Source organism: Bos taurus, chromosome 17 (genome assembly GCF_002263795.3).
Source record: "Bos taurus isolate L1 Dominette 01449 registration number 42190680 breed Hereford chromosome 17, ARS-UCD2.0, whole genome shotgun sequence".
Classification (NCBI taxonomy): domain Eukaryota; kingdom Metazoa; phylum Chordata; class Mammalia; order Artiodactyla; family Bovidae; genus Bos; species Bos taurus.
Window position 1 is genome coordinate 3,994,918 of NC_037344.1, and position 24,570 is coordinate 4,019,487.

General features: G+C 51.2%; 1 protein-coding gene across 4 annotated transcripts in view; it reads right to left on the reverse strand.

Moving 5' to 3' along the window:
- Positions 1–895: 895 nt before the first annotated feature.
- Positions 896–24,570, reverse strand: part of TMEM131L (transmembrane 131 like) — a 175,298-nt gene continuing 151,623 nt past the window's right edge. For 2 of the 4 annotated variants that reach the window (NM_001076803.1, XM_059875904.1), the window contains 9 exon segments: positions 896–1,302; positions 1,928–2,067; positions 3,371–3,462; positions 5,473–5,593; positions 10,544–10,623; positions 11,512–11,590; positions 13,973–14,158; positions 15,253–15,419; positions 18,238–18,362. In NM_001076803.1, the coding sequence (NP_001070271.2) occupies positions 1,027–1,302; positions 1,928–2,067; positions 3,371–3,462; positions 5,473–5,593; positions 10,544–10,623; positions 11,512–11,590; positions 13,973–14,158; positions 15,253–15,419; positions 18,238–18,362 (1,266 nt within the window). In that variant the 3' untranslated portion in view covers positions 896–1,026. 4 annotated transcript variants of the gene reach the window in all.

Genomic DNA, 24,570 nt, shown 5'->3' on the forward strand with positions numbered 1-24,570 from the left:
CCCTGTCACTTTTCACTTTCAAGCATTGGAGAAGGAAATGGCAACCCACTCCAGTATTCTTGCCTGGAGAATCCCAGGGATGGGGAGCCTGTTGGGCTGCTGTCTATGGGGTCACACAGAGTCGGACACGACTGAAGCGACTTACAGCAGCAGCAGTACCCTCCTCACCCAGGCCCCACAAGACCATGAGAAAGAAAAAGCAAGCGAAGCTGACATCCCACTCAAATTCCAATAAAGACACAACATGTAAAAATAAGCCATTTTTATTAAAAGTTGAAAAGTTTTCAAAGTTTATACATGCAATCAGGTAATTCCAACATCAGGTGAATCTCTAAAATCACTGACAAGCAAATACACACTGGCCTGGTGACTACGCACCAGCTCTGTGACCTGCTCAGAGCTCGTCTGTGGACTCGGCCTGCTCGCTCGGAGGGAACCCTGACACACTTACCAGCATGTCCCTGTTGCTGCCGCCCCCCGGGACTGGCCTGATGGAGACGAGGGAACATGCCTGCCACGTGTCAGCAGAACAGCGCTGGGCTCTGCTCCACCCCGCAGCCGTGCCCACCAGGACCGGTGTGTCCAGGCAAGTGACTGGCAGTGATGTTCCCAAAACCGGAGGCTTGTTTCAACAAAATCTCCCCACCTGAGCCGTGGGCCAATTATGACAGCATACCTGGGAATGCTACCCGATCAAGGTGGCTTTTTGCAAGCTCCCGGGGAGCCGATGCTCATGGAGGTGGACCCACCACAGCCCCTTCTTTCCCCACTCTTACCTTCTTAGATGCCGTCCTGGTTCCGATGTGAATATCTGGCATGTCGACGCATTTCTGGAGTCATGAGGCTTTGTTTCTATCACCGATTTGTGAAGGGTTAAAAAAACAGAGCACCCAGATTTCATAAAAAAATTTATTTTCATATAAAAGTGCCAAAATATCCACCAACGTCAATCTATCTCAACACCAGTTTACGCTAGTCACCCAAACACAAGCCTCTTTATTCACATTGTTTAGACTCGAATCCTTTTCATACGTTCCCACAGTAGCTCGAGTCTCTCGACAGTGGGAAGTTTGCATTCCTGTTCGCTGTGCTAGTCCATATGTCCAGGTCCATGTAGGCACGGAACGGGTTAAACCCGGGGTAATACTCCTTGCACATGACTGCCTGGTTCTCCATGTGAGCCGAGTGTTCCGTGGTGGGGTTGATGGCGCAGCAATTCTCATACACGTCGCTTTGCGGGGCCCAGATGGAACCAAAAAGTCCAGACATTGGAGACAAGCTTCGGGTGCTTGTGAGGTAGGGCTGAGGCATGCACGAGGAGGGGGGAGAAAGGAAACATGTAAAGAAATAAAGAAGCCTTAGAAAGCAAAGTCAAGGCTGACTGCATCCTCGGGGCTACCGCAATGGAATGGACCCCGGCCGCCTGGATGCCACCACACTATCCTCAACCACCTTGGTGTCTCTAACTCCTTTACTCAAACAGAAGGTCATGAAATTCCCATCCAACTAGATAAGCTCATTTCAGGTCGAATGCCCTCTATCTGTAAAAACGCGGTGGAGCAGGTATGACCGGGGGGAAGCCCTCCAGACCAACGGGTGACCCTGCCTGACCTTCCTGGAAGGTTCATCTCCTCTCCTCCCGCAGGCAGAAGGTCAGCGGGGCCACAGGAGCCCACCTGCCTCCCGAAGGGCTTCCTGGCCCAGGTGCAGCGTCACTGACAACCCTCTCTCCTTGATGCGGTTTAGGGCATCCTGACTGCCAACGTCTGCAGGCCCCCGTCCATCCGTCCACCTGGGAGGCTCCTGCAGAGAGGAGCTAGCGACCCAGGGGAGCAAACTAGGCTCCGGCGCATCTGCACCCAACCCTAACCCAGGATGACGGGGGCGGCGGAAGAACCCAGGGCACAGCAGGGCAGGCGGCACTGACCGGAGAGCTGATGAGACTGGCGTGTCCCCAGGCGGTCGGCACGCTGGGGGGGCTGCCCCAGGCAGACGGGGAGCTGTGGTCAATGAAGTCCGTCTGAACCTCAGCAGGACAGGGGAAGCCGCTGGGGTAGTTCATGCCTTCTGCAAAGAGCGGAGACATCAGCAGAGCAGAACACGGTTCAGGAGAGAATGGAATTCTCACCCTCAGGCAATAAGCTTTCAAGGACTTACTGTGTTGACAAGTTAAAGACAGACATAAAATAATTACTCCATGAGACACAGCACCTGGTAAGCCCTCAGTGAGGAAGTTCTTCCTCTGGGCTTCATTTTCTGTGTGTGATAATCTGGCGGGACTCTGTAATATACAGAGTATGCTGTAATACTGCTATGCTTTATAGTAGTAAATACTACTGTACACTTAAGAGTGTCATGGTTCTTTCTAGTCCTTAAACTTTTCTTTTATTGCCTGTCATGCCAACGTTGGCCATCTGCACATACACCACATGCACTGATAAAGGCAGGAGGAGACCAGGCATTTCTCAGACGGCAGTAAGAAGGCATAAACACAGCCTCACGCACAGGAAGACAGCAACCACAGCACCCCCTTGTGGTTGCCATGGAGCACTGCATGCATCAGAACCCAGATCCGCACAAGCATCTGCACATCAACACACTTGAGCACAAGCATCTGCGATTCATCAGTTTCCCCTCCGTGCGCTTTCCCTTCCTTCTGCAGCGCTATCCAGGGGTGTAAGAGTCAGAACATGCTGAGGAACAAGCACGTGAATCATTCTACCTCTCTTGGGACTTGTCTGCCTGAAAAGAGTAACTAACAGGGAAAGACCCAGCCCCCCAACAGATAGTGCCCATTCAGGTTCACGTAGGTCCAAAAGGCCCTGTTCCACCGAATCTGAAGCACTAAACAGAGCAGGGTTATTTGTACATGTCCCAGGACCCCTGGGTCTAGCAGGCTTTTTGAGGCCATATAAAATTACAAAGGCAAGCGTGCGGCACCCACATGAAGGCTCGGCGGACAGCTGGAAGATGACTCGCAAAGGCACTTTCTCTGCAGCTAGCGCCCTAAGTTGGAGAAGGCGACGGCACCCCACTCCAGTACTCCTGCCTGGAAAATCCCATGGATGGAGGAGCCTGGTAGGCTGCAGTCCATGGGGTCGCTGAGGCTCGGACACGACTGAGCGACTTCACTTTCACTTTTCACTTTCATGCACTGGAGAAGGAAATGGCAACCCACTCCAGTGTTCTTGCCTGGAGAATCCCAGGGACGGGGGAGCCTGGTGGGCTGCCGTCTATGGGGTCGCACAGAGTCAGACACGACTGAAGTGACTTAGCAGCAGCAGCAGCAGCGCCCTAAGTACACACACCCTTTCGGCTTTGACTTTCTGAGAATAAAAGGATGTCACTGGGACTGTCCAAGCAGCTTTACCTTCTGGAAAGGCATTGTAGTCGTTCAGTTCCAGGGGGCAGTACACACTGGGAAACTGGCCTTCACACGTGGCGTTCCAATCAATGAAACTGCTATAGAAAACAAGGGGTCTAGTTTCAGAAACAGGATGTCGACAGACCAAGGAAAGAAAGAGGAAAAGGATCTTACTGTCCAGCATCCTCATCACTGCGAGTTCTTCAGTTTGGGAAAATAAAAGAAGAACTTTATCGTCACAGGATCAAAGACCAACTCCAGGCTCACCACCAACAATACAGTGCGGCAGGAGGGACGGCTGGGACCGGACACCCCCCCTCCCTTCTCTTACTGGATTACAGCTGCTTTACGTCATGTGAGTTTCTGCTGTGCGATGACGTGAACCTCCGTGCACATACACGTACCCCCTCCCTCGGGGGCCTCCCCCGACGCCCCAGCCCACCCACTAGGTCACCACAGAGCACCGAGCTGAGCTACCACGGCTACACAACAGGGTCTTTCTACCTATTTTTTCATGGTAGTGTATATACGTCAGGGCTACGCTCTTACCTCGTCCCCCCCTCCTTCCCTTGCTGAGTCCACAGGTCTGCTCTCTACATCTGTGTCTCTAGTCCTGCCCCGCAAATAGATTCATCTGTACTATTTTTCTAGATTCTATATATATGCGTTAATATATATGTTTTTCTCTGACCTACTTCACTCTGTATGACAGACTCTAGGTCCATCAAGGGGACGTAATTAATGTACAGCATAGCGAACACAGTCAGTAATGCTGTAGCACTCTGGTGAGAGAGACAGAGGTAAGTCTTTATGTGATGATGATCATTTTGTAACTATAAAAATATCAAATCACCATGCTGTACACATTGATTATAATTCCAAAGAAAGTCAGAGGTAGAGTTTGAGCTCTTGAGTCCAGTGAGTATTTGGGTGAAAGGGGAGCAGGGGAGCTCTTTTCAAATGAAGCAAAACAAATAAATTCTGCATGGATAGGGGAATGGATCAAAACCTGGCTTTCAGTTTGCCAGAGAAGTACTTCCACTCAGACTGCAAAAACTTCTCACCCCTGGTTAGGTGTACAGCCATGTAAGCAGGACTAATATTTGAAAGAAAACTGCTCTCCCTTCTAACTAATAGCTATCATATTCTGAAAAAAAAAATAAAATAAAAATAACCCCAGCCAGGTTTGTGAAGTGAAACCAGAGGCAGGATCCACGGCTGTGGCTCTGTCTGCAGCAGGAGAGCCGGATGCCGCTGGGGGTTCGGGCACCCACTCTGGGACTCTCTCACACCCGCGCTAACGACCACCTCCGCTGGCCAGGCCGGCACTCAGCTCCCGTGAACCGCGCCATACAGAATGGGATTCTCGGTAGATGCTTTGATCCCGATTGCAATCTGGATCTTCATTACAGAACAAGAAAGTAACAACTTTGTAATAAGCTGGAGCCCCTAAAAAACCTCAAATGGATTCTGATAAAACACAGGTATTAACATTTTCTCAAGTGTTCATCATCAAATGATAAATCCAATGGTAAGTCTAAGACGCGGCCATTGTGTAACTATTTTTCAATACGCAAACTATTCGATCTTAAAAAGCTTTAAATGTGTTCAAGATTAATGCTGTGGAAAACAGAAATTCCTGTTCCGTTAGCGAGGAGGAATTATGACGGGCTGTTTTTGTTTTTTCAGTTGTTCCTTTCATCTGTTCCATTTAAAAAGGAAAGCACTGATGTGGTTACTGGCTTCCTTCCGGGCTTCCCTCAATTTCTGGCTTACAATTTCTCAGACATCGCAACTCAAGTCCGAAAGGCAGATGGCAACACCCCGCCGAGAGGCTGCGGAGGCAGCCGGGTCAGACTGCGGCGAGGACAGGCTCCCAGCCCCGCCCTGGGCGGGAGAAGGTACCTGCTGGGCACCCAGGCTGCCGTGAGGACCGGCTCCCAGCCCCGCACGCGGGGCCCCCAGGCCGCGGGAGCACGTACCTGCTGGGCACCACAGGGCCTGAGGGCAGCGCGGCCGGCCTGCCGCTCTCCGGGGCGCACCCAGGCTGCCGTGAGGACCGGATCCCAGCCCCGCGCGCGGGGCCCCCAGGCCGCGGGAGCACGTACCTGCTGGGCACGGCGGCGGGCGGGGGCAGCGCGGCCGGCCCGCCGCTCTCCAGGGCGCAGCCGAAGCCGCCGGTCACACACACGGGCTGCGCGGGCCACAGGTCCCCTGGAGCACAGAGACCTGTGGGAGAGAGCAGCCCTCTCAGCCCCGCTTCCCGCAGGGCACGCACCTCCTCGCCCCCAGACAGCACCCCCACGTCCCCCACGGGCCTGCCACGCCCAGCACCGCGGATAACGAGGTCACGGGAGTGACTCCTCAGCATGGAGGGCCTGCTTCCTGCAAAGCCCCGTCAGGGTTCCAGGACACGGCCATGAACAGGCTGACGTTCAGGTGAGCAGAGACACAACAGGCAGGAAGAAGCTGGGGCAATGGTGCCGTGACAAGAGACACATAATTCTGTGGCAGAGGAGGGGCGGCGGCCTCGGCCCCAGGAGGCTCAGGGCGCGGGGGCGGGGTGGACATGAGTGAGCCCCGCTTTCCAGAGCCGCCCCCACGCCTTCCTGGGAGGTACCTATCCCGGCTCCCCCGTGCTGTGGAAGGCCTGCTTGCGGGGTCAGCGGACACCCGCCACGCGGTTCTGAACCGTCTCCTAAAGCTGCCCCAGGTACCCAGGCCTCTGCTCCTCCCAGCCAGCACCTGCCAGGACTTACACGGGCCTCCACCTTCACCACCACAGCTGCTGCCCAGCCATCTGTGGGATGCACGGAGAGCTGGACGGACAGACACACGCCACTGGTTGGTGGCAGAGATTAGAGACAAGCTGGCCATCTGCACACAGGCCGGGCCTCCACAAGGAAAGACTAGACTCAGCTGTTGGAAATGCACTCGGGACTGAAAGATTCACCAGCCAGCCGGCCACACGGGGGCACTGCCTGCCTGTGCTCCTAGAGGAGGCGGGGGCACTGCCTGCCTGTGCTCCTAGAGGAGGCGGGTCCACCGTGGGGGCCCAGCGTGTGGACACAACACTCACTTTGCAGGCATCCTATGAGCCCTCGGGGAGCTGGTGGTAATCACCCGCCTGCAGACCTGGAGACGTGCAGCTCAAGATGGTCCCAGTGACCCTCCAGCATTTAAAGAAACACCACTGGAGACGACGTAGCTACCACAGCAGTGGGGGTCCCTCAAAGATGAGGCCTGCCTCCTAGGACCACCCTGGTGCTTTAGGGCTGGCTCAGCGGCTGGGCCCAGACCCTGTGCTCAGTCCTGAAGGGCAATGCATCCTGTCCCGAGTCCTGGTGAGAGCCGCTGGAACCAGAGGCTGGATGAGCTGATGAAGAGATCTGGTTCCCGTTCTGTCAGTCAAATTCACCAAGAACTGCTTCTAGAGTCACATGCTCACGAGCAAACGAACCAGCGGCCAGGACCACACAGAGACGAGGTGCGTGCATGCTGCTGTGAGACCGTCTCTGGGGGTCTCAGGCGTCTCCACGCCCCCGAGAGGGTGCTCTGGCCGCCCACATTCTGACCTGTCTTTCCAAGGACAGCCACTGAACAAGGTCTCAGGAGATGTGGGGAAGGTCTCAAGTGTAGAGCAAGGGGCAAGTCTGCTTTGTCCAAAGTGATAAAGACGTCATCTCCTACCTATTATTAAAAACCAAAACACGTAGGTTTCCTAAGCGTGGGGCTCCCTTCCTGTAACGCGACCACAGAGCACTGCAGGTGCAGGTGGGCCCTGGGTGCCCCCCACATCACCCCTCAAAGTCTGAGGACCTGCAGAAGTGTGCTTATGAGGCTCTCAGGCTGCTCGTTGTGCTAAGCATCCTGTGCCTCTGACCCAAGCCTCCTGTCCTCTGGTAGCGTCCAGAGAATCACAGCAGGCAGGCCTGAGCTCAGGTGAGCACTGCAGACCCCTCACCGCTCTCCACAGTGACGCGATCCGATTCAGACCCAACACCACCCTCTGGCTGCAGTACTAACAACAGACGGTGAGGTGGCAACACATGTTGACTAGGCTCACTGTGGCGACTGTTTTGTAAAATGTACGTATATTGAAACCTGGAGGCGGGAACAGCAACCCACTCCACTATTCTTGCCTGGAGAATCCCATGGACATGACTGAAGTGACTTAGCATGCGTGCACACACATACATTGAATCACTGTATTACTTATATGCCAGAAACTAATAAAATGCATGTATCAGTTGTACCTCAAAAGAAAAAACAAAAGATGAGACAGTGAGGGGAGGTGAGAGCAGAAGCAGAGACTTGTCAGGAGATTGTGGTGATACCCCACGTGAGAAATAACGGTGGCTGAGAGGAGATGTGCTCAGACTCTGGGTCTATGTGAAAGGCAGAGGCTGAGAGGTCAAGGATGAGCCCCAGACCTCTGCCTGAGCAACAAGAAAGTGCGAGTGGGAGGCTGTGTGAGGAGCAGGCTGAGGAGGGAAGTGTTCAGTCTGGGACGCCCACAAAGCCCCAAGGACAGACGGCAGACGGCAGCTGGTGGTGCGGGGTCCAGGCCGACCGAGCAGAGGTGGGGCCATCAGGGGGCTGGAGGGGGACAGCCCCCCAGGGGAGCATGACCCAGACGAACAGGAGAGCTGGGGGAGTGGAGGGGGACTGCACCAGGACCCCCAGGTCACAGCCTGAGCAGAAGGGGCAGGGTGGGCGTGGAGACTGAGGACAGAGTGGGGCTCACAGACACAGAGGCAGCGGGGCCCCAGACACACAGGCATCACCGCACAGCCAGCCCCGCAGCCTCAAGGCGGACGGGAGGCTTGTCAACAGGCAGATGCTGCTCTAAGTGGCTCTGCAGAGACTGCCAGGCCCGGGAGGCCAAGGGAGAGAGGCTGCTGCTGCACTCAGGCCAGGCTGGCAGGGAGGCTCCCAGTGCTTCTGCTGTGCAGAGGGGGCTGCCCACTTGGAGAGAGCCCGGCAGCGGCACTGTGACACATGGGCTGCAGCAGAGGGTGGAGGACAGGGCGGGCGGAGCTTCTGAAGGCCTCTACCAGCTCCTCTCTGCCCCAGGCAAACAGGAGGCCTCGGCAGAGAAGACAGGGCAGAGCGCTGAGTGTGGGAGTGGGGAGGGTGGGGTCCACAGCGGGCCGACCAGTCATGTGCGCTGTTCTCCACTCTCTCAGCCACAGGCAAAGGAGCCGGAAAACCTGGGCAAAAGCATGCCTGTGGCTGTGGAGGTGCGTGCAGTACAGGGGAGAAGGCTCAGCAGGGATGTGATAGCAGGGCAGAGGGCAGAGGCTGGCATGGGGGCTGAGGGGTGGGGCGGAAGAAGAGGCTTGAGATAGGCCCTGCGGACAAGGACTATGAATAAGGGCAGTTTCTGCAGAAACTAAAGGGCCTAAATAGGGATTTTAACAGGTCACCAAAAAGTAAAGTAAGCAAACTTAATTCAACATTCAAAAAACTAAGATCATGGCACCTGGTCCCATCACTTCATGGCAAACAGATGGGGGAAAAATGGAAACAGTGACAGGTTTTATTTTTTTGGGCTCCGAAGTCACTGAAGATGATGACTGCAGCCATGAAATTAAAAGATGCTTGCTCCTTGGAAGAAAAGCTATGACAAACCTAGACAGCATATTAAAAAGCAGACACATTACTTTGCCGACAAAGGTCTGTGTAGTCAAAGCTGTGGTTTTTCCAGTAGTCGTGTACGAATGTGAGAGTTGGACCACAGAGAAGGCTGAGTTGAAGAATTGATGCTTTCAAACTGTGGTGCTGGAGAAGACTCTTGAGAGTAGTAAGAGACTCTTGAGAGAAAGGAGATCAAACCAGTCAATCCTAAAGGAAATCAACCCTAAATATTTACTGGAAGGACTGATGCTGAAGCTGAAGCTCCAATACTTTGGCCACCTGATGCAAAGAACTGACTCAATGGAAAAGACCCTGATGCTGGGAAAGATTGAAGGCAGGAGAAGGGGATGACAGAGGATGAGATGGTTGGGTGGCATCACCGACTCAATGGACATGAGTTTGAGTAAGCTCCAGGAGATGGTGATGGACAGGGAGGCCTGGCGTGCTGCAGTCCATGGGGTCACAAAGAGTCAGACACGACTGAGCAACTAAACAACAAAAGTAAACTGCAGACTGTTAACAAAGACGAGGCAAAAACGCACTTGAAACACATACGCACAACAGGCAGATGAGAAAAGATTCTCCAACTGACAGAAACACACAGGAGAAAGTGGGAGGCGTGCCTGCTTTGACGCAGGCTTTCTTCTTCCTCATCATGAGCTAAATCTCTCTCCCCTCTATCACCTCAAAGAAAAAACCTTTCTAAATCTTGTCTCAGAGAACTACTGAATTTAACAGTATTTTTTTCATAGAAAACACTTATTTTTATTGGACTCACAAATAACTTATTTCTGGTGATAATCGGACAGCCTCACGGAGCCTCCTCCTGCGTTCAAAGTTAACGCGCTCCACTGTGCCGAGCAGCCTTTACCTTACACCAGGGACACGAGCAAAAGCAAGAGGTAGATGGTGCCCCTGAGGGTGACCAGCAGGCGTAGCCTGCGCCTGGCGAGGCAGGACGGAGGCCCAAGGAGAAAACAGGAGACGTGAGACAAGGGCACGAGAAGGGATGGGAAGGAGAGGGGAGGAGGAGGAGAGGGGAGGCCTCCGGGACAGACCCTGGGCGGAGCGGCTTTCCTTCCCACCAGCCCCAGGTCCACGCCCCGGCCACTGTCCCCACCCGTCCCCACTGTCCCTGCTCAGAGGGGCCGTGGAGCTCAGCATGTGGCCTCGGCTCATGCAGGGAAAGACATGGGTGTGGTCGACGTGGCTAATGGAGGCACTGGACACTTGGTCTGCTCCCTGCTTTTCCGCCCTCTCAGATGAGAAGAGGAAATAAAGGCAGCGGCAGACCCCGTTGAGGGGCTCCCACCCCCGCTCTGGGGCCACAGGCCACCCGCGCCTTCCCTTCCAGGAAGGAGGTCAGGGTCCTAGCAGAAGGGGCCCCAGGAACACCAGGGTGGAGGGCAGGGATGCTCAGGAGCTCAAGGTGGGGGCCTCGTCCGGCCTCACCCCCAGGCCGGCTCCGTCCGCCCTCAAACTCCCTGGCCAGCAGGGTGGCGTGGACACCTGAGCAGGAGCAGGAGCCACGGGCCTCACCTTGCTCTTCAGCAGCAGCAGGCCCAGCAGGGAGGCTGGGGCAGGGAGCATCTGCAGGCGCGGGGAGGCCGCTCACATCGCTGAGGGAGAGCAAGGAGAAGAGGAGCCGCTGAGTGTCTGCAAACAAGTCTGACTGGGGCTTGACATAAATCCTTCCCCACACCAAAACAGATAGATACTACAGACGTGAAGGCATACACCGAAAAAGGGCTGAAGAATATTAGATTCCTAAGACCCAGCCAAGTCTTGTTTTAATAAACAGCACCTGCACAACTTTAACTAAAGTAGCTCAGACGCTCTGCAGTTCCCACTCGGCCTCCCTGCAGTTCCCACTCGGCCTCCCTGCAGCGGGCAGCAACCTTCCACACCGTGTTCATTCTCTACCCCAAAGAGAAAGAGCTCGCGCAGAGCTTTCCTCATCCAATTTCATTTTTGTGACATCCCCCTGTCCCGTGGCACCTAAAACCTATCTGCCCCCTCACTCTGAAACTCAATCCAGCTTACATACCCTACCCACCTCACCCCGCTCAGTAAATGGGCTTGTTTATGTTGTCTGAGGCTGTGGAAATCATCACACAGTGAAGCTGTAAACATGTGATGGTCTACTAGGTCCTTTCACATTTCTAAGAACCATCAATGCTGTTTTATTTCAAGTCCCAGCAGAGTACCTGGCTCCCATTCTTATTATAACTACTGTTCTTTCTACTTTCAGGACATAGAATTTTTCTAACACAGCTGTATCACTGAAAGGACCAGGGATACCAGAGATGCTCCTGCACGAATGTGTTATCTTGGAAGGAATGTATGTTTTAAATTATTAATAAAACCAATTCTACTCTCATATCATTAAAAGGTTTTCCTATTTTTAGCCTGCAGAACTGAAAACAAAGAAGAAACACACAAAATAGAAAAAACAAAAAAGCGGTACTTGAAACATATTTATAAAAGCTGGAAAACCAAACACTTACGTGGGATTGCAGATGTTACGAGAAAGATTCAAGGAGATGGGAGCTTCAGAAGAAAAGTCATTTTGTGAAACACTGTCTCCTGCATAAAAACAAAAAGATGATCAGAACTTTTTATAAGCATAATCTAACTGTATCTGTTCTGCATTTAAGATGCAGATTGCTAACATCATTGACCTCCTTGAGTGACTTGTTTTTCACTATTCACACATTCAGTACTTTTTTAATTAAAAAACCTTTAATGTATAAATATATATAAAATTGGGATCATACTTTAAAAACACTTTCTGCTTTTGGTCTTCTACATGATTATTATATTGGGGACATTTTCCTGATATTATGCAATCTCCAAACACAAGGAGACTGCACCTAATGCCCTGCGTCACAGGAAGGCATCAATCACCATTCTCTCTCTTACTGTGGGCCGCATCCCACAGGCAAGAGCTGCTCTTCTGTTCTTGTTCATGTTAAGCACCAATTTAAAAACACCCCACTAACATCAACAGCCAAACTGCCTTCAATGGCCAAGAACACCAAGCCCACCACAAACAAAATGCTGCAATCCGCCCTGCACCCAGGCTGCACGCGCTCCTCACGCGGGGGGCGTCGTGCCTGCTCAGGAGGGGACTGGAGAACAGCTGACGACTTATGTGTAAGGCACGGGACAGTCACAGAGAGATGTCTGCTGTATGCAGGTGGCACTGAAATTTTATGGGGGGGTCACTAGGCAAGCAGCGCCTAAAAAGATGCCTGCAGGAGAAGCCAAAAACGAGAAAAAGGCTGAGAAGACGGAAATCACAAGTGGGTGGCTGTCTCGGTTTTTATGGGATCAGGGTCCTGGTCCCCAAGACAAGAGCTTCTGTTTAGGTATCACTGTCGGCAGGAGAGAGCGCAGAGGTCTCTGTGAGGAGCAGGAGGCTGGGAAAGGGGCTGGGCTCTGGGGAAGCCATGGATTTCTGGGTGTCCAACAAGCCATGTGACCTCTCCAGGCCAGACACTTCGGGGCCAGGGAGCCAGCCCCCACTCGTGACCACGCACACACACAGTGAGTGCCCCCAGGATGAACCCCTGTCTCCCTGCTTGTCCTGGTAAGAGCTCAGCCTGTGCCATGCTGACTGTAACAGTGGAAAGAAGTGGATTAAATCTTCACATAGACACAGAGCTAGAGCAAACCACGCCAAGCGAGAAGCTAACAACGCAGCATGCTCCCTGAAGCACGGTCTCCTTTACGTACGTTAAAGACGATTCTCTACTTTGTTGATGGATGTATGAATGTAAAATAAAGCACAGCGGACAGTGAGTCTCTCAAGGAGGGGGAAGCGGAACAGACTATGACATATTACTTTAAAAAAATGAGGGTAAATATGACAAAATTAAGAGTTATTCATTCTAGGTGATAAAAATATAGGTGCTTCGTTGACATTTCCTGTATCTGTAAATTTTTCAAAAATAAGGGAGGACCACTGTTCATAGCAACATTAGTAGAGTACTCAAACGATAGAAAAATCCAGGTGTCCATCAAGAGATGAACAGCCAGATAAACTGTGCTATGAAAACACAATGAATAGTAACTCAGCCTTAAAACGAAGGAAACCCTGGTCCATCACAATGGGGATGAACCCTGAAGACATCACACTAGATGAAATAAGCCAGTTACAGAAGGCCAGGTATGGTATGACTTGACTTACCAGATACTAGAGTATTCAAATTCACAGACAGAAAGCAGAGAAGTTCACAGGGTTGCAGGGCATGGGGAAGGGAGAGCTGTGGATTTATAGGTACCGAGTTTCTGCTTGGGAAGGGGAAAAGGTCTGAAAACGGATGGTGGCAATGACTGTACAATAATGCGAATGTATCTAATGCCCCTGAACCGCACACTTACAAATTGTTAAAATGGTAAATTTGGGGTTACATGTATTTTACCACAATAAAAACATGTACAAGTGAAAAAATAAACATGGAAGTTCTCTGAGCTGTTTTCAAGATACAAACTTAAAATAATGATAATAGAGTGAGGGAGGGAGGGAGGAAGAAAGCACAGGGCTTCCCTGGTGGCTCAGGGGTCAAGAATCCGCCTGCCAATGCAGGAGACACAGGTTCCATCCCGTCTCTGGGAAGATCCCACCTACCACAAGGCAATTAAGCCCGCCACAACTTCTGAGCCTGTGGTCTGGAGCCCAGCAGCCGCATCTACTGAAGCCCCGGCACCCTAGAGCCTGTGCTCTGCAGCGAGAGAAGACGCCAGGAAGAGGAGCCCGTGCACTGCAGTTAGGGAGCACCCCCCACCGGCCCAACTACAGAAAAGCTTGTGCAGCGAGGAAGACCCAGCACAGCCAAAATAGGTGAAATAGATACAAACATTAAAACAAAAGCAGAGCAAAGCAAACACTGGACGCACAGCCTTCTGTGCCTGGGCGGGCCCTGCGCGGGGCGGGGGAGGCCCCTGGCGCAGCCGCGGACTTACCGGGCAGCAGGCAGCGCAGAGGGCCCACGGCCGGCTTCCTGTCCCCGTCCGAGCTGCTGGCGCTGCTCCAGCTGCCCCAACTGCCCCGGCTGGCACGCACGCTGCCTGAGGAGCTGCCACAGTCTGAGCCGGAGTCTGAGCAGGACTTCTCTGCGCCCTTCTTCCCCGGTTTCTGAAAGTAACCCTCTGCGGGAAGCGAGAGAGGAGCTGGGCCACTTCCAGAAGAGGAGAGTGCCCGGGTGGGGAGGAAGGCAGGGCTCGGCTTCAGGCCGCGCTCCCTCTGCCCCTCCGGCGGGAAGAAGACGCTCCCTGAGCCTGAGGACTGGCCTGAGCCAGCCGCTGCTGACCACGGGCCCCCACACTCTGCGGGCGATGCACGCCATCGGGGTGAGGCCGCCAGCAGCCGGGATGACGTCAGCCTAACAATAGTTCTGGGAACAGCAAGGATTTCTCTCCAGAAAATCAAGACTACTCTCCTTGGACTGGAGACATGGAGGTCATTTCTTCTATTCAAATGTCTAAATAAAACTGAATCATGTTGCTGTACATCTGAAACTTGACACAACATTGCAAATTGACTCTACTCTAATAAAAATATTTTTTAAAATGTTCATCTCGCATTTCAGAATATTATTTACGTGAAGGTGGGAAGAACCTCCAGGAAGACCACAAAGACCCAGGTCTGGGCAGACCCACGTGTGCAGGGCAGGAAGGCGAAGCCCATCAAGTCTGTGTTCTGGGTGCAGCCCGGTGGGCACATGGCTGGGAATGTGGGTGCTGGTAGGAGGATCGTGACTGCCCGCTCTACACCCCACCCCGGTGCTGCCACATCCACGGCTGTTCCTCTCCCGCTCTCTGCCCTCCCTAGATGGTCCCCGGCACCTCCACTGCCCACTCCTGGGGGCACTACCCACTCCTCTGCAGACGGCAGCCGGCTCTGCAGGAGGTGCCTGCCCCCTGGGGCAGGGGCAAGAGAACAGCCACTGTTCCCCCCTGGCTCTCCCCGGCTCCCCTCTATCCAAGGGGGTCCTGTCTCGAGCAAGCACCCACTCTTCCTCCGGCCGTCTACATGACACCATCGAAAATGGCCAGATTTCAGGGGTGTGGAGGTCAGAGGCGCAACGTGAGGGCTCGGGAGAGCCTCAGCCTCCTGTCCCATCCAACAGCTCTCCATTCAGGCATGACGACACTGCCTGGGAAGTGATAACCTCTCACCCCGGTACTTCCCCACGGAAACAAGCCCAGCAGAAGTGGGTTCGTAGCTCAAGGCGGTTCCGTACCTGCCTCTCCCTGCGTGGCAGGTAAGCTGCTTCCAGAGCTGGCACCTGCTTTGCATGCTTCCCCAGGGTTTTCCTGGATACGCCAGTTCCTTACGTTGATGTCACTGCTCAGCTCAGACCTTTCAAACTCACTGCACACCAGCTTTAACTCGCTCTGGTCGGAAGGCCTGGAAGAGCCACAGAAAATCCCGTCTGCACGGTATCCTGCACACACACATACCTGCTCTCCTTGAGACTGAGCAGAGGTGCGAGTATGAATCTGTGACAACTCAAGCTCTCTTCTCTCTGGGGGTGATGATGAGTAGGGCACAGAGATCAGGAAAGACAAGACTTTGCCATTTTAGAACCAGAACTAAGGTGGAGTTCATTTACTCGCTTTGCATTTTACAGTGAGCGGAGTGAAACTGCACAGGTTAAATGAGTCGTCCAAGGCCAACTGCTAAGTGGCAGGTGCAGGTCTAAAACCCACAACTCTCGGCGTTTCTTCCTCGGACTTGGTGTAAAACGACTCTGGGTGGATGATCCTGCTTCCTGGTGTCTGGGGGAAGGTCTCGGTGTTAACTGTTATCTTTTCTCATTCATTCATTTAGCAAACGTTTATGCAGTGACCACCACGAGTCACATATTGTTAGGAAAGGTGCAGTATCTATAAAGAAGAACATTTTTTCCCCAAGGAATTCACCGTCCAACACTTACATCTCTCTAACTAGACCATGAACTTGAAGGAAGACCTGAAATACAGGTCTTATAAATGGAGACACACAACTGTGCTGAGAACACTACAGGAAGACCTAGGTGCTTATTTCACACAGTCCGACTTCTGCACCTCACGTCACGTACGACTGCAGGATCTGAGCGTGAGACGGAGTCGGTGGTCTCCCTGGTTTCTGAGCACTCAGGGCAAAGAGTAGAGACAGAAGCAGGAGCCACGGGAGCAGAACGGCCAAGAACCGTCAGCTACATAAGCATCACGTGCTCATCTGGTCACCTATAAGATACTTCACAGTTATTCTGTAATAACTTAAATTTGTTTCTTTCGCATGTCAGAAATCTGCTTTCAAAAATATATCTTAACATTCAATTGATGAAATTCCGCCCTCACCTTTTATCTTTCTGTGTGTCCATATCAAGCAAATACACCACTTTAAAGGAACCACATAAGTCCATCAACCTTTTATGAGAATATAAGGGATGACTTTCCTTTCTATAGGAGACCACATTGTAGCTTTCAAATAATGTAAGAATAATTACCCATGAAAATAGTATTTAACAATTTAATAGATCAATAATTACCCATCAATAATCTAACAGTGGGTATCTGTCTTTTTTTTCCTATTTGCATGCTGCTGATTGCAGGGCACAGAACCAGAGCCTAAAGGCCCCCGGGGGGGTGGGGAGCGGACGACCCTAGTGGCCCAGGGGCTAAGACTCCAAGCTCCCGAGGCAGGGGGTCCAGGTTCGGCCCCTAGTCAGGGAGCTAGGTCCCACATACTTCAACTAAAGATCTGTGTGCTGGAGCTAAGACCCAGCACAGCCAAATAAATAAGTAGCTTTAAAAAAAAGGCCCCCTGGGGTCATTCGGCCCTCCTCCCCGTAAAGCAGGACACACAGGGGCGGTGGAGGGGCAGGGGGTGGGCATGTCACAGGGCTGCATCCCAAGGATCCAAACAAAGGACAGATGCTGTGAGCAACATCTAGGTGCCCCCGCCCGGGGGTCCTGGCCGCCAAAGGGGCTGTTCTGCCAGACTTCCCTTCCAACCATGAGAGCAACTACCACAGCAACGTGGACTCTTCTCCACACAAATGTGGAGCTGCCAGAGAACAATGGGACAGACACACATGTAACCACCTAGCTGAGCTCACAAGAAAGAGGAACCTCAGAAGCCAGTGCCCAACAGAAGACAAGCCAGAGGGCGGAGGGCCAGCACAGGAGAGCAGGCTCTGAGGCCCACCCGGACAGGGGTCGGGGAGCCTGTCAGTGAAGGGCAGCTCAGCATGCGCCCTGGGGACCTGTGGAGGGCGGGGTCCGCGGGAGGGGCAGCGCGGGAGAGCAGGCTGAGGCCCACCCAGATAGGGGTCGGGGAGCCCGTCAGCGCAGGGCCGCTCAGCAGGCGCCCCAGGAACCTGCGGAGGGCGGGGTCCGCAGGAGGGCTCCACGTTGGGAGAGCAGACTCTGAGACCCACCCAGACGGGTCAGGGAGCCCGTCAGCGTGGGGCCGCTCAGCAGGCACCCTGGGGACCTGTGGAGGGCGGGAGGCGCTCCGCACACGGAGTCAGGATGGACACACTATTGATCTAGTGGGGAAAACCCTCGAGCTGTGGAATTGATGCAAAATTAGGTTGAGAGAGCCACTTGTGGAAACTCAGGCAAATGGGATTCTCACAAATCCTGGTGGAACCTTCACTGGCAGATAACCAAGGTTTATCAACAAAAGTGTCTAACTGCCTGGGGTCACATCTGGCTCTGGGTGCAGCCCAACCTCGTAGTGTCGGTACCTCACTTCCTGCAATGGAAGAACCTTTCTTCTGCAAGACGGAGCAGAAGATCCAGTGCCTGGGGCCATTCTCTTTCATTATCAGGACCCCAGGCACCCCAGACAGCTCAGGGTCAGGCCGGGAAGATAAGCCCAGGGCTTTCTCTACCACCTGCTCCCGTCACTTCACAGGCAGAAGAACAGAGGCCCTGGCGAGGTGGAATGGCAAGGTTTTCCCCTAAAACCTCCCATGGCTTTTTGCATTTTACCAAGTAAAATTTTAAAAATTTGTTCACTTTAAGGGGCTTTCAACAACAACAAAAGTAACCAGAAGATATGTTAATTTTAAGAATATTAATAACAATATATTTTCCTCTCAAAACACAAATATCTACACTCTCACATTATTGTATCCAACTCAACAAAAATAAGATTGAAATATAACAGCTAAATGTAAAATTACAAAGTAAATAATAGTTGAAAATTTAAAGGGATTGTAAAAATTACACACCTCAAGACCTGGGCAGCACCCCTTTTTTTGTTTTTTCTGCACATTCGATTTTTATTCCAATTTAAATTTTGTACATTTCCTTCTTTCTTCTCCTGAAGTGCCTTCTTCCTATAAGGATCTTCTTGCTAAAGAGGAAAAAAAGAAAATGTTAGTAAAGGCTTCACCTTTCTAATACACAGAAAAACCTCTGTGTGATTTTAACTTTTGAAGATTAACCCCATCTGAATTCAGAACATTCCAGAACTAGTGAACACCGAGGACATATATTTCTAAATCTCTAGTCTGTTTTCATTTCCTTTCTTTTTCTACCTCCTTCAACCTCTGCAAAAAGAAGAAAAAAAAAAAAAACACAAACTGTTGCCTATAAAATTTCTCAGGGGCTAAAAAGGAAAAACATCTGTTAGCAATTTATGGTCAGCTTGCTGTTAACCTCAACAGCAATAAATCCTCCGACCTTCACCTGTTTATTTGGTATGTGCAATTCACATGAATTACTACTGAAGAAAAGTCATGTAAAAACTCAACTTAGAGGAGTAATTTGTGTATTTATGTTTTTATTTGTTTATAAATGAACTTTAGGAGAACAGCCAAAACTCCAGAGAATACTCCAAACTAGTTTAAGCTTTTCAAGTAAACAAAACCAAGAATATGCTTGATGTTTTTAAATGTGGTTCTAAAAAACTTAAATTTAGCATGAGACATACATATATTATATATCAATTTTTAAAATTTGGGTTTTTTCCTCTTTCAAATGTTGAAGGGCATGCATGCTCAGTCGTGTCCGACTCTGTGTGACCCTGTGGACTGCAGCCCACCAGGCTCCTCTGTCCATGGGATTCTCCAGACAAAAATACTGGAGTGAGCTGTCATTTCCTCCTCCAGGGGATCTTCTCGACCCAGGGATCAAACCCGTGTTTCCTGAGGCTCCGGCACTGGCAGGCGGATTCCTTACTACTGAGCCACCTGAGAAGTCCTTTAAATGTGAGGCATGGTCATATTTTTCTAACAGACCCAAGGGGAGGAGGGGTCCACTTGCCCTTTAAATAAGTAGCTCATCTCTTTAATGTCCTCTAAAACTTTTTTTCTTTCTTCTACCATGCTGCCCCTTTAAAGCAGAGGAAAAATAAAAGGTTTCAGATGCCTGCATGTTACATGTCTGGGGCAGTGAAAGCCTCATGTATCTATCAAAGAAATATGATAGATATCACTACCATAAACGAATACTAGAAACAAAATGATATTTTTAAACTGCGTATGTGGTTGGATTATTGTATTTTTGCTATCTTTAACCTTTACTTCCCCCCCCAAATAAGTATTAACTTTTTCCTGATTCTGAGAGTACTTTTAAAACATGGCAGCCAAACACACAAAGTCCTATCCTATAGGACTTAGTGCCGAAAAGTTTGAAACTAAATAGACACACTAAAGATGTGTGGTCAGAGAAGGTGCGATTTTAAACATCAAATACAAAACACTTTTATTTGAATATTGCTCTCTTTGCAACTTGTGGTCAGGTAGGGGAAAAGCAGGCTCCTCCCCACCTCACTCTCCCCCTACCCCACCACAAGTTGGAAATACACAACACAGCGGGGATCTGAGCCTTTCTGTCCCAGGGTCACCCACAAGTGAAGGGCCAGCTTCTAATGGAGCCAGAAGGGCGAGCTGGGCCAGAGCCGCTCTGCTCCGTGGCCGCCTTCTCCATGCAACCTGGGGAGCGGCGAGGTGGCTCACAAGAGGGGAGCGCCGGAGGGCTACCCCAGAGGGAGGGCTGCCTGTGGGCTTCAGGAGAGTGAGCCTCAGGAGAGTGGGGGACATGCTGGTCAAGGCGTCCGCAGCAAACACAGGAGCGGCAGGGGAGAGGGTGCGTGTGTGTCTGTCTGTGTGTCTGTGTGTGTCAAAGAGAAGCATCAGGTGGTGCAGAAGCAGGTGGCCAGGATTAGCTAGGGGAGGACAGGCCAGCAGTTGAGGCCGCAGGTGGAGCTGAGGGGAACCGAAGCTACAGACTGTCGGGAAGCGGGAGGAAGACAGGGACAGGGGGTCTCTGGTTTTTGGTGGTGAGGAGGCAGGGCTAACCAGGGTCTGAAGAGTCCATGCAGATCTGAAATTAAGTCTCTGAGGCTGAACCGCCTGACCTGAACCCCACTCTGTATGACAGGCTCAGTCACCTTGGGCAAGTAGCTTCACCTCCCTCTGCCTCAGATGGCCAAGTCTTCCAAAAGGCTGTTGTGAGGCTTCAAGTACATGACACAAAGTAAGTAGCATCCATAAGACTGAGCTATTATCATCATCATTGTTGAATTACCTGATCTTCCTGAATGAGGGACAACTTAACTGACCACAGGGTGGGGAAATAAAATTTCCTAAGCTTTAATAATAAAAGCAAGGGAAGAAATAAAAAAGAAATCACAGACTGCACAAAGGCATTCTTAAAGCTACTGTACATAAGTCAAATAAAAGGAGGGAAGGGCAAACTACGGGAAAAAATTGTTTTACTATTTGACAAAGAGTTAACACCTTCACCTATGTCCTCAAAGAAAACAAGGGGCGGAAAAACACATTCAACAGAGAAGTGGACAAAGGACATGAAACGCAAGTTCACAAAACAGAGAAGGCCAAAAACACGAAGAGTTCCTCCAAAATGTTTAATAATAAAGCATGTCTTTAGAAAAGACAAATTATAGACCAACTTGTATCTCATCTTTCCATTTTGGCTTTAAAAACACAAGTGTGTTTACACTGCGTGTTTATGCCTGCAAAGACAGGGACAGGCCAGGGGTGGGGCAGTGCTCTCAGCAGGGCGAGCAAAACTGGCTTGGACATTCACATCTTAACTTAGAAAAAATACAAATTTTAAAAAACATCAGTGGTAGGATCTTAGATAATGGTATCTTGTGTTTTTCAGAATTTTACAAAAAGAATGAAGGAAAATCCTTACTTTTCTCTAGTAAGAGATGCAAACTGAAAGGAAGAAACGCAACTGTTTACCTATCCCACTGACCAAGACTTTGCCAAAGAACAGTGCTGCTGAGACCGGACTAATACGACCATTGTCATGCACCCTGCACGAAGCGAGACAGGCACCGCCTTTCTGAGAGCAAGCTGGAGGTACACGCGAGGGACCCTGACAGCTGATACTCTTTAATTCTATTTCTAGAAACCTATAGCAAGGATATACCAGGTATACAGGCCAGACTTAGTTCACCATCCTGTTATTCATGAAAATAAAAAGCTGCAAACAACTCTAATGTTCAACTGCAGGGAAATGGTTTGGATTACAGCACAATTAAGTGATGGAATGTTATATAACCATTGAAAACAAAGTTCCTCATTAATTTCTAACAGGAGAAAATTCAAAATTATGACATTACAACAAAGCTCTGTATACACAATAATATAATTATCCCGAGTTTTTCAATACTTGCACAGAGAGGCAAGAGAATACAGAAAAATGCAAAAAGTGATCCATTCTGGACACATCTTTTCCTCCCTTCTTTACGCTTCTATAATAGTCATGAATTTCTTTTCTAAGCGGGGGGCGGGTGGAGATCTGCTTATAAGAAAATAAACAGCCAGGGCTGGGACTAAAATTTGGTTTGTGGCTCCCAAATCTGGGCTTCAACCTCCTTCGCCAATAAATCTGGAGGAATGCTCCCCATGTGCTACAGACAGATTTAAACAGTCTTCTAAGCTGCAAAGTTAGGCCCCAAGAATGCACAGGAAAAACAAACGCTGAGCACTGCACTTGGGAATGTGTTTATTGAGAATGATTTTCTCCAAATGAACAATGAAATGGAAAGTACACTCAAGGGTTTGTAAAGAAGAGGCTACGAAACGGAGAGCAGGCCCCAGAGCCAGCAGAAAGGACTGCCCACAGCCCACCCCAACCCGGCCGCCCCGGAAAGCCACTCAGGGACTGTGAGGAGCCTCGGACCCCCGAGCACAGCCCGAGCCCCCAGACTCTTGGCCCCAGTGTGGCCCCCCGTGGAGCCTACTGCCAGCACAGAGCAAGGATGGGAGGAGGAGCCTACACGAGCCCTGGACCAGAGTCCAACAAGCGTCCGGGCTCCGTGCACGCAGGCACCGATGCAGAGGGCGAGTCTGGACAGGAGCCAGGGAAGCTCTGTGGCTGGGGGCTTGGGGGCGGGCACGGCGCCCCCCACGCGCAGACAGGGCCACACCTCCAGCCTGGCGGCCCTGCCCTGAGGACCCTGCCGGTATCGGCTCCCCACTCCCCTCCCAGGACGCATGGCCAGGGGGCAGCGGGGTCGGCAGCCCTTAGAGTCAGCCTCCCCTTCGCCGCAGGGCAGCACAGCATCCTGTTCCCAGCTGCCTCCAGTCCCTTCTCCCCCAGGTCCACGGACTCGACTTCTGCTCTTGACCGTGCGTCCTGTCTCTGTGGCCCAGCCAGCTCACCTGCTGTCTGTCTGTCCCACTCGCCCCGTCAAGCAGACTCAGGCCGCTGGCCTCGGTGTCCGCGTCAGAGAGCTGACATCACCTTCAATGCTAACCTCCACGGGGATGCCCCTGAGTCCCGGGCCCTGGGCCTGCCTCGCAACAGTGGCTCCAGTTCCGCATTACCCACCCACTGGGTGCTCCCGTGCCCGTCTGGCCTCCCCTCTGTTGGCAGTGATCACGGTCACACCTGTCACCTCCTTGATTCTAACTACTGGGCAGTGCTTCCCAAGGGCTGCCGTCCCAAGCACTTATCACAGTCACTCCTCTAATCCTCGAGACCCTAAGAGGTAGGAACACCATCACTACTCTCATGTTTCACATGAAGAAACTGATGTTGAGTAACTCACCCAACACTAAGGAGTAAGAGGGGCTGGATTCACATCAGCTGCAAAAAAACAAAAACAAAAAACCATGCCGCTTAACCACTAGGCAACACTGCCCTGAAATGAACAGGAATGCATCACTGGGGAAGTCCCGATTCCCCAAATTCTAGTTCCCCAGACTTCAAACCCTGGACCTATTTTTGCAAATGGCTCCTCTCCTTCAAGCACTGAGGTCCTCAGAAGTCCTGAGGTCTGTCTCCTACACTGTCCCATCCTGTACACCCACTCCTGCCAAGCCCGGCCTTGATTACATCACACCGCCCAGCAGAGGAACAGCGTCCTGGTGAGAAGAGAGCCGGCACCCATCCCTGCCGCCCCCAACCCAGCCTCCAAAACACCCAGACTGGTCCTGCAGAAATGCCCTATTCACACCTTCATTCGAGCACGTGCTAAACCGCCACACTGGCTCTTCATCACAGGCACTTCGCCACCTTTATGAAACTGAATTTAAAGATCCTCAATCACGACCTTCACGAAGACGGCAGCCTGCAGGTTGTTTTCCGTTTGTCATCCTGCCTCACCAGCCCCCGACCCTGCCCAGGGCAGAACCCTTCAACAGCTCTCATGATTTGCAGCAGGGTCCCCAAACGGGCCACCCACAGGCCAAATCCTCCAAAGAGACTTTTTGTTTGGGCCAGAGTGCTTTTAAAAATTTGATCCTGGAATTCCTGAGCAGGCAAGCATCCCTTCCCAGGGCCTGTGCTCACTTACTTCATTGAATCCAACTGAGATTCAGGGACTAAAATCTACACTTTGAGTCGGCCTGAAAGGCCTTGGCAAGCTGGCTGGACTCTGACTCTGCCTCCCCCACTTCCCCTCCTGATTGAGCTGCTTCTCGGTCAGACAATTCCCTCGCTGTGGCTCCCGACCGCGCTTCAGGGTCCCGTGTGCCGGGTGCCCATCTGCCCTCCCCAGGCTCTCCGAACACCCCCTGCACAAGCTCCTTACTGCTCGGGGCTTCCACGGCCCTGCAGGCTAAGCCGATGTTCCCACCTCTGAAACCCCTGTGACAACGCGCTGACCTGAGCACTTGACTACATGGAAATAGCTTGTCTTTCTCGACAGACCACAAATTTCTGGCTTGGAATGTCTGTGATTTTCTTATATGGTATCACACTCATTTACTTCAGTGAAAAATTCATGCTTTTTATAGAGTTTAAACAAAAACAGAATAGTATAAAAAAGGAAAAAAAGAAATCATGCAAAATCCCACCATTGAGAAATAACCCAGTTCTCCCATTGATTATTTAGCAAACCTTATTTTTTAACATGACTTTTCAAAACCTATAGGTACATAAGGGTGGCAGGACAGATGATGGGAGTAATTTAGAAAACTAACACCATGCATTTTTGGTTTTTTTTTTTTTCGTGATTTTATTTTATTTTTTAATTTATTTTAATTGGAGGCTAATTACTTTACCATATTGTATTGGTTTTAAATAAAAACTTAAGGCTCAATTTTATTTGAACCTAACAGAAGAAAATCAAGTAGAAC